General features: G+C 43.3%; 1 protein-coding gene across 1 annotated transcript; it reads left to right on the top strand.

Annotated features, from left to right (window-relative positions):
- Positions 1–1,632: 1,632 nt before the first annotated feature.
- On the top strand, positions 1,633–9,986 carry LOC116370225 (zona pellucida sperm-binding protein 4-like). The gene is made up of 13 exons (XM_031819724.1): positions 1,633–1,712; positions 2,364–2,520; positions 2,706–2,929; positions 3,217–3,337; positions 3,658–3,854; positions 3,969–4,083; positions 4,294–4,463; positions 4,552–4,649; positions 4,817–4,947; positions 5,248–5,437; positions 9,443–9,584; positions 9,694–9,790; positions 9,869–9,986. Exons 2-13 carry the CDS (start codon positions 2,412–2,414, stop codon positions 9,940–9,942), a joined length of 1,668 nt encoding a protein of 555 aa, XP_031675584.1. The 5' UTR covers positions 1,633–1,712; positions 2,364–2,411; the 3' UTR covers positions 9,943–9,986.
- The last annotated feature ends 72 nt before the right edge of the window (positions 9,987–10,058 follow it).

Raw genomic sequence — 10,058 nt, 5'->3', positions numbered from 1 at the left:
CACCCTTTGGTCTGGTATCTCTTACCTCTAAGTTAACGATGACGTAAGGTACAGCAGAAGTTTATGGAGGGCTTTCAGAGGGCCAGCCAACTTTCTGATACAGACTGCAGTGATGTGAACTATTGAGCTCTACTCCTGTAGTGTGGCTTCAATACAGTGGCAGCTGCATTCATATAGCCCATTTTGCCACAGTCTATAACTTGCATGAATGTCACCAGATGTTTTTTTTTTGCTATATAATGAAGGCTTTTTTCCCTTCCCCCTTCATTTTAGGATGATAAGATGTTCAGCTTGGTCATGCAGTTCAGGCTGCCAGGAAACCACATGACTGAAGACCCTGTTTATAGAGTTGGCAAAACCTGTAGCTACAACCCCCTGGACCTCCCGAGAGATTCTGTGCGACCGCAACTACATGGAGGCAAGTGAGCAGAGCATGCCCCAATGGACATGTTTATAGTCCCGCTTGTTGTACTGCCTGTATAAATGATCTGTCTAGAGCTACAACTGTCCCGTGTTTCATTTCTTCTTCTGCGACACAACGTAGAGGTCTTGACTCTCTCATTTCCACTCGCGTCTTCAAATGCACATAGGAGAACTTTAAGCCTATTCTCATGCATTTAAGGAGGCGAGGGACAGATTGAGAACTGGGCCCTTGATTTCCTATTGTATGGGAGGGGAGAAAATGCATAGGGAATAATGGCCTTTCTTCTCTAGGTGTCTGTCAGGACTCTTCCAGACATCCAATAACCACCCACAACAGCCCACTGGGGCCCGAAGGCAAGGAGCGACAACTCCGGAGGGGAGCTGAGGTTTATATATTTCAGTTTCGTGTAATTTCACTACAAAATGACAGGATGGCGCTAAACAATGTGCGTTTGTTGACAATTTTGTTTAATTCATGTTTCCATTTCCTGAGACAGGCTGTTGCTTCGGATACAAAATGACAGCAGTCGTCTTTATCCTAGCAAGAATGTCATGAATGTGGATGAGGTCCAAAGAAAGGGCTATGCATAGCCAACACTCCCACACGGCTGGTGTTAAAAGCCCTCATAAGCAGAGGAGACATACCTCCAGAATTAAGCTGACCTCCATGAACTGGGTCATGTTTAGTAGAGCAAACATTGGAAACGGTGGGACCTACCTGAACTCTGCAACATATTGTTCATACGGTGTGTCCTACTGAACACGGCCCTGGTGTGGTTGCCCCCTGAACAGGTAGCTGGGGTTCCGATGCGGGTGCTCTCAACCTCAACCTTCTTTGAGCAGAAGTGGCTGGTTACTCGAGTAGATGCCACGGCTGTTTGTCCAACACCAGGTTGAGTGTGAAATAATTTAAGAGCCTATAAGCCCAGTTCTTAATTGGCTCCAGACAAGACATTCATGTAGTGTTCAGTTGGGAAAATGTTTTGGTGAACTTTTTCCAAATGGCACAGTTTTCAGTTGCAAAATGTTCTGTTTTGATGTGCACTTGGCTTCTTGTGTCACTGCAGAGGCAGTGGCCTTTACTCCAGAAGTGATCACCTGGTACATGCCCAAGCACATAGACCCACTTTTCTCCTCTGATGCCTTCACCATGTTGGAGGTGTACATGGGAATTGACGCTAAGAGGCTGGACACTGAGGAAATGGCTGCCAGAAACTACTCGGTTTAGTCACAGAGGCTCATATTATTGTTGAAATTCCGGGTGGGGGGCGGTTGGCGGCTACTTCAAGGTCAGCATTGGATGAGTAAAATGTTCCTGTTTAATTTCAAAGTCTTATTTGTAGAGCCCTTTATAGTATAGCAGTTGTCAGTGCTTTGCAGTAACCCTTTACCATCTCTCATGGGTAAACTCCTAGAAACGTTGTCTTGTGTAAAACGTTTCTTATTGAGCAATTGTTTGCTTAACCAGGCTAATATACAATGGTTTGCAAAATTGTGAGAATTTTGCATAAAATTACACTTAAACATACTCTACCTCTTGTCTTTGCAGTTTGTCCTTTAGCCGCTTGAAATTTCAGACCAAATATCCACACTAAAGTATTGTTTACCTGACTTTTTAGGGAGGCGGTAGCTTTGCCACTGTCAACTGAATGCAAGCAACACTCGGCTGCTGTTTACATATTGCGCAAGTGTTTACTTTGCGTGTCAGTTGCTTTGAAAATGCACACCGCCAGAAATGCAAGTTGACAACCATACACCTACCAGCTTTCTAAAGTCTGGTAACCAATACTTTCCTTTGGATATTGTGTCTTAAATTACGAGCGGCAAAGACAAGCGGTAGAATAATTGTATTTAACATTCTGGCTTATAAGGAACATTTACCTGTTTTTGCACTCAAATTGTATATTACAGCCTGACTGCATCACTCGTCTCCCTTACAGAGCCATATTCAGGATGACCAGTACTTTGTCACTTACACCATTGAGCCCATGCTTGAGTTGCTGTGGATCGAGGAGGTCGCACACGAGAACACCAGCTATAAAGTCCTCTTCCCTATCACAACACCTCCGATGGCCAGGCCTCCACAAGTTCGCAACTGTGAGTCTGGTTTAGTTAAATAGTGCCTATGGTAATTTGGGATGCCTGGGTTGTTCGTTAGGCACAAAACAGAAAATGGACTGAAACGGGGAGGCAATACCTGGACTTACCCAATAACAAATGTCAATTTTCAACTTCCATTGTACCGCATTTCAAAATGGTTTCCTTTGTTTGCCAATGAACAGACACGCCCTTAGACACAGTTCCTGAGCAGGCAGTGTTTGTGCTTGAGTTGGGGACCTTCAACCTTGATGTGGAGCTGCTGAACATCACCTTTCCCACCATGGTGCTAACTGTTGCAGAGTGCAACGCCAGGGGCTTCAATGTTCAAGAGCAGAGATCCCCGGACAACACCTTGAAGACCTTCAGGATGGAGGTGCCCTTCTCAGACCCGGTGGTCTTTAAGGAGGTGTGTTTCTGTTAAATGCAAAGCCACACGCAGTGATTTGTTCATGCCCTAATAAGTGGGCCACCAACAAAATATAAATAATGGCACAAATGTACTTTGTATCCCTCATTTACTCAAGTGTTTCCATTATTTTGGCAGTTGTATGCATTTGATTTAGAGGAATGAGGGCAATATTACTATAAGTATATAGTTTGTTTTAATAGTCCCCATATGTACTTAGTTGTCACTTGATGTTGAATAGAGTTCTGTTGCAACAATGCTGACCAATGCTTTTAACTTCACTACAGAGAAGGGCGGAACAAGGTGTCACAACCTTCACTCTTCAGCTGATCTACGGCCTGGTCATCTTTCCAGAGTACGCTCCTTTCTCTCACTCTGCCGTTGTGGACGCTGTACTGCTGGACATTGGTATGCCTCTGGACTACGCCAAACTACTGTTGAATGGTTTCCTCTCGTTAATGATTGCCCTGAAGGGAAATTGGCAGTGAAAGACCAACTAGCCATACTGTAGGGTTTTCCTATGCGGTCTTTCTACAAAGAAAATGTTAAGCTTTAGAGTATTTGGACCCAGTTTCCCTGTTCCTGATTTGCCAGGATTGTGTTTATTCAGTCCCACCGTAGCAAAACATTTTGCAATCTAAACAAGGGTTTCTTCTTGGACCAGTTCAAGTAGTACCTTCCTGTTTTTTGTGCTTAAATAATGAACACAACCCTGTTTGTCCTTGCAGTGCCACCCTCAGTCACTGGCAACTGTGATCAGGAGAACTTCCACATCACTGTGGACTACAGGAACCAAGAGCCCTTTTTTGTGGTCTTGGTTGGCAAGCGGCTGCTTAACCATGAGTTTGCTCAACAGTATTTAACAGAGGGCGACACAGACTTCACCATCACGTTGCCCTTCTCTTCGCCGGACGCAGTGTTTGAGGTACGACGCTCTCCCAAAACATGTTAACCTAAATTGCTGCAGCTAGCCTTGCATTCCTTACCCTGTATACATGCATACAATATTGGACTAATGAACTCTCCCATTGGTTCCCAGTCGGTTCACTCGTCCTCTGTCAGGAGCAGACTGGATGTGGCTCTGTTGAATCCTTACAACAACATGACCATCAAATACTTTTCCCTGGCTTGCAGCTTCCTCAAAATGCTGACTGGTTGGTTCTCAAACAATTACTTACGATAAATTGTCGTTTAACATGGTTACCAAACCTGGGTTCCTTGCAAATACCGTGAGTCTAAATGGTAGTGCCAGATGGGCATGGTTTGCATTTTTGGTGCTATTCCATTGGTTCAAGCTCAATAAGTGTAACAAATACAGAACCCAGGTCTGATGGCTACCTGTCTTTTGCTCTCCCACCTCCAAGAGTGTTTCTCTAACGGAACGATGACTGCGCTGGCAGTGAAGGTGGAGTCTGCTCCCGGTCTGAACCCCGGTCAGCTGACCCTGAGCGACCCCGCCTGTGGTCCCACCTACAGTGACGATCGCTTCGCCTACTTCCACTTCACTGTGAACTCCTGTGGCACCACCAGGAAGGTAAAATGACTATTACCCTGAGGTGATGTGTATTTATGGACTGTTTGCTTCTGCAGGCTGTAATAAGCAATTCCCCTCTACTACATAGTTTATCAACAATGTCATGCTGTATGAGAACGAAATCTCCTTGCCAGATGAACTTGAGGTGAAGCTGAATGCCACGACGTCTTCAGAGGAGGAATATCAGTAAGTGCATTACGCATCACAATTGTAGCTATTAGCTTTCATAAGGTTCATTTTTCTTCATCCATTGCTCAATACTTTGTATACAGGGAAAATGTGCCTCTACTACCAGTGTCCACTCCACTGCTTGACGTTTCCCCTATTGAAGTTGCTCACATCCCTCTTTTTAGGTTAAAGGTTTCCTGCTACTATGTGGCCAACATCACTCGCACATTGGCCTTTCTGACCAGGCCGCGTGACAACGAGCCTTTTGCCGAGACTGGGACTGGTCGACTAATGGTCAGAATGAGACTCGCTCAGGGTAAGCATGCACAAATTCAGAATTTCAACTTGACCCCTAGCCTCTAAAAGAATCTTGGAAGGTCTCCTTTACAAAACCATTCCCAAAAATGTAAGCCTTGTGATATATTACTCTTGCGTTCTGAGATCTACAGGTGTGGCTATTTGTCAGAAGCCTCTAGTGGGGGGTGGATAGTGTTGGCTATAAATGGCTTGTGTTCATTGGGGCACAACAGGATATGATAAACGAGCATTTCTTAATGGACAAGTTCAGATGGTGCCCACTGAACACGACCCCCGGTTGTCTTGTTCTGTGTTCCAGACGCCTCGTATAACACGTTCCACCAGGAGGAGGACTATCCAGTGGTGAGGTACCTTAGACAGCCTCTGCACTTTGAGGTGGAGCTGACCACGTCCTCTGATCCCAAGGTAGCGCTGGTGCTTGACCACTGCTGGGCCACCCTCAACGAGGACCGCGACTCCCGACCCCGGTGGAATCTAATCATTAATGGGTAACATGTTTTTGGGCCTAAACAAGTGTTATTCCACAGGTGTGGTTCCTGAGTAATTAGCAACCTATCATGCTTGGCAGGCCATTTACTTTGGCTACCGTGGCTATGCCCCCATCCATAGGTCGAGTGGTCACAATGCTTAAAAACGATGTGAGCCATGTGTGGTCTGTCACAGATCTCCACCCAATTTCACATGCTTGTTATCACTGAGTGGTCCCTGCAGCGTATCATTGGAACGGAACGTATGCTGCATCAAACGACTCTAAACCGCGTTGTCTGAAATCATCTAAACAATGTTTTGTGGTGTTGAGAAATGAAGTTCTTCACAACTTTATTCCAGCTTTGCTTGTAAAATATATCAATGTTAACGTTATCATCTAGTCTAAATAACAGGTTGACTTGTTTTACAGTATGATGCGGTACAAGGGAGCCATGTAAGTCTAGTATAGAAAGTATGGCAGCCATGTTTGTCAAGCAAGAACTCCTAGAATGCTGTTCACTGCGCCCGTTGCCTGAGATCTTAACTTAGTTTGGCCACTTCAGCATGTGATAATGTTTGTACTTGTTACGGCGTACACATGACAAGTAGTTTACAGGTAACTATACAAAACGCCAATTGTTGTCACCTAGCACGAAAGCGAAACAGTTGCAAGATATAGCACAATCCATTATTGGGGGGTAAGTCCTTGGGGGAAGGTATTGTGAAGAGGATGATGCAGGAAATATTACTAAACTGGGAATTTATCAACAATAAATGGTGAGGCAGACAGTTTTTCTAAGCTATATACCCCTGGAAAGGGAGGTCTGATCTGGCAACCCTGAGGTACCATAGTTTACACTCTGATGCCATGTTCAAATCAACTGACGACTTCAGTGCATTAATGACAATGGGGGTACTCCAGTTGAGGTCACCATAAGTCTGACAGACGCTTACGTGATAACCCGACTGCATTGTATGGTGTTAGCTCATATTCAGTACCACCTTCAAGTGTTATACACATGTGTCCATTACAATCTAGGCAAGAATCAGAAAGCATGAATAAAACGCTAAGTACATTATACCTATGGTACGATGCAGTAGAAACGACAACACGTGACACAGAAAATAAGGCACTTTAATAGGAATACACGCATGTCCACAGTTACTTGTAAGGAAGGCAATAAATGTTCAAGGACTGTATACTTGATCTGGGGAAGTGCTTGGGCTTTCTTTTGAAGGAAAGTTTGTCCGGCTCATTAAATTCTCAAATATAAATGGTCTGCAACAGTGAAATGGGCTACTTTTGTGAATGAATGAGGCAAAATTAGAAGTTGAAACGGCCTCTAGAAAATTAGCAGGTAGTGTGCCTTGGTCTGAGGTCAGCGCGGGTTAAATGTCCACATGTTGGAACGGTGAGTGCATTCTGACATCACGCGCATAAAATCAACTCCCACTGGGGCGACTGTTGAAGATATTTGGAACTTGTGTGTGTGAAAAGGTTAATGTTGGCATTACCTACACCTTTTTACTCAATGTTATCCTTTTGGTTTGCTACAGTTCAGTGTTGTGCCAAGCTGATGGTCAGTCGAATGGAAATCAAGAGCGGCTGGCAAGCTTGGCTTGCCTTTCCGATTGGTTTCATACAACTGCTCTTAACACTGACTGAATAGTTGTTGGTTTTGGGTTGAATTCAGGCACAAGTGACCTCTTGTGTTTAAAACAGTTATTGCACTAAACATAAAGGATGGTTCACACGCCTGTGCAGCATGGATGTTTGGAACTGAATAGGATCAGTTGACAGGATCCCCAGAAGTTGATGCCGCTTTCAATGGAATTTCCTGTCCTAGAGGAATGCGCTAATTGGAAGTTGCTAAACATGAACAAATACCACGGTCAAGTGTAGCAGCATCTTGCTAACCTTATTTAGCTAGTTAATGTTCATATTTAAAAAAAAATGTTACTACATTTTTTATTTGGGTGAGCACTTTGCCACAGATGGACATGCTGGCCTAATTTTTATCTCAAGAATTTAAATTGGGTTACTATAGATGACTACTTTTTCCTACCTTGTAATGGGCTACAATGACTTTGCCCATGATTATGCACGCTGCAAATGACACTTTATTTTGCGGGTGCCTTTTCAGTATCTGGCTGCATGTTACACCAAGCAGTGTAGTGAAGCAACTTTATTTGTCAAAACCGTTCATTTGGGGGATCGGGTTTGCTTTGAAATCATGCAATTTTACAATTTTTATGAATTGGTATCAACCTAAATTTGGCCATGTGGACACGGCGTAACTGTTTATTAAATCAGCAATGTCATAGCAGTTTAAAAAAAACAGGCTGAAATGTTTTGTATATCATAGGAAAAGACACAACATTCACATGGCTGTGCACAATGGGTTGTTCAGATTTGTCACTTCAGCTGCAACTATATCGTTGTGCAAAATCCTTACCATCGTCTGTCAGCGCAAGTGATTTGTACTGGTGTGGGTGCTTCTCAATGTAACGTCTTCAGATTTCACAAATTCCTTTTTGCTAATATCTGGCAGTTAAACCGTAAAGGATAAAACTCCCAAAGATGCAAATTAAAAAAGTAGGCCTAAACTGTCAATGCGTAGGTTACTTTGTATAGTAGAGCTGCGCCCTTCACAGAAGTCCTCCATGTGACTCCGATGCTGTGGGTGTGGAATTTATTTTGTGACCAATTTTTCTCCAACAGCGGAAGAATTGCTCTGGCGCATTGCATGAAATTCTTGTTTAAAATGAAGTACTTGTGTTGCAAAATATGATTGCCTTGTTGATGATACCGACTGTCTATTCGGCAACTTTGGTTAAACCACGATCAATATTCTGGTCTGCAGGCGACCTTTCTGGATCATTTAGAATTTTAAGAACCATTTAGAGGGACATCTCACCTCATGTCAAACATGTATATTCTATTCCATTGACATCTGTCATTTAACAAGCCATTGCAGTAGACCAAAATAAATATTGTTGACGGAAAGCCCAATTTCGGTTCTTTAAAATAAAATAAAAACGTAGGATTTGGGGTGCCGAGGAAGCGGTTTTAAAGTTACCGTCTCCCGACTTAAACTCTAGACGGTAGAAATCTATTAAATTGATAGTCAACTTATTAACTTTTTACATCGTATCCTCCTTGCAGCTGCAAAAACCCCAGCCTTATGATTCAGTACTATACAAGTTGGTTTAATTGAATTACTAGCTAAATAAATAACACAGGCTAAACACACAGGTGACACAATGACAGCTTGTTACAAGGTTTCTCTTCACACCCCCCACCGTTCTGTAAGGGACGCTTATCATTGATACATTTTTGAACACACGAACCGGCACCAGCTTGGATTACAGGCATGAATGTATTTGTGGAAAGGTAGGTGGTTGGTCTTCTCTCTGATTGGCTACATGAGGTCAATGTTGTTGGTTGTCTGTGGCTCCAATGACTAGTCTTGAACAGAACTACAGGATGGATTTTCCTTTCACACGTTCTGGAAGATAGGCTAATCAACCCTGTCGCTGATCCCTCAGTGGGTGATGAGTAGGATGGTTTGGATGTGGTAGCAGAATGGTCTTTAAGTTAATTTTCTAGGTTAGGAAAGTTCCAAACGTCTAGCTTGCGCCTCACGGTTTTCTGGTCTAATGTTAATTTCTGTTACCATTCCTTTTATGCACTCAGAGATTAGCTATAGAAAATGAATGTCATATTGGTTTTTATTTTGTGATTTTTACTAGAAACGTGCTTACTCTACAGGTAGGACGTCTCTAGCCTTTACATTGTATATGAAATATGTTTTTTTCAAGACAAAGGTGATTGGGTAAAGCCTGTTAGCAAAAACATTCCTTTAGTTCATACTGGAGGGGGAGAAAGAACCCACTTCTGCTGTAAATTGATCTGATCCTCACAGGACAGTCATGACACCACCACAAGACTTCGTACACAAGGCGGTTGAGGTTTGCAGCGTTTTCTTGTTCATAACTTAGTCCCTCTCTCTCTACACTGGCAGCTGTGAGAACCCCGAGGATCCATACCGTGTGGTCTTCCACCCGGTAGAAGTTGACGCCAGGGTCCACTTCCCCTCTCACGTCAAACGCTTTGAGGTCTATATGTTTTCCTTCGCCGAGGATGCGGTTGAGCAGAGTGGCCAGGTAACAAAGTTCACCCAACAATCTTTATTCTTTAATTTTTGTCAGTGGCAATCATCCCTTTAAAAGAATTTTAACAAAAAAACTGACACATCAAATCTTTGATTCCTAGGTCTTTGTCCATTGTGATGTGGTCATCTGTGATGCCAGTAGTCCCACTGGCGGCCCCTGTAGTGGACAATGTGTGAATCAGGACAACCTGAAAAGAGGTAGGTCTTGTTTTATGCTTTTCAGACCCTGGCAGACCATAACTGAACTAATAGGTTCGCTCTCTCTTCTCTCAACAGGTCAACGACATGTCAAAGACCTCTTTGAGGAGCATCATGTATATGTTTCTTCTGGATACATTCTTTGGGTGTAATGTATTGTTCTAACATGACAAATAAAGTGTTCTATATAAAACAATCCTAACCGTTGGAGCTACCTTAACACCATGTCGTAGGCTTGTCATCTGACATGTATCAATCAACCCTTTTG

Source organism: Oncorhynchus kisutch, unplaced genomic scaffold, assembly GCF_002021735.2.
Source record: "Oncorhynchus kisutch isolate 150728-3 unplaced genomic scaffold, Okis_V2 scaffold2495, whole genome shotgun sequence".
Lineage (NCBI taxonomy): Eukaryota > Metazoa > Chordata > Actinopteri > Salmoniformes > Salmonidae > Oncorhynchus > Oncorhynchus kisutch.
Note: the sequence above shows the minus strand (reverse complement) of the source record. Positions and strands in the feature narration are given on the sequence as shown.

Bases quoted from the DNA above. Each gene is read 5' to 3' on its own strand.
- LOC116370225 (XM_031819724.1), top strand. From the start codon at position 2,412: ATGCTTGAGTTGCTGTGGATCGAGGAGGTCGCACACGAGAACACCAGC. The intron at 3,338-3,657 runs GTATGCCTCTGG...TTGTCCTTGCAG, and splicing joins CGCTGTACTGCTGGACATTG to TGCCACCCTCAGTCACTGGC. The intron at 5,438-9,442 runs GTAACATGTTTT...CTACACTGGCAG, and splicing joins TGGAATCTAATCATTAATGG to CTGTGAGAACCCCGAGGATC.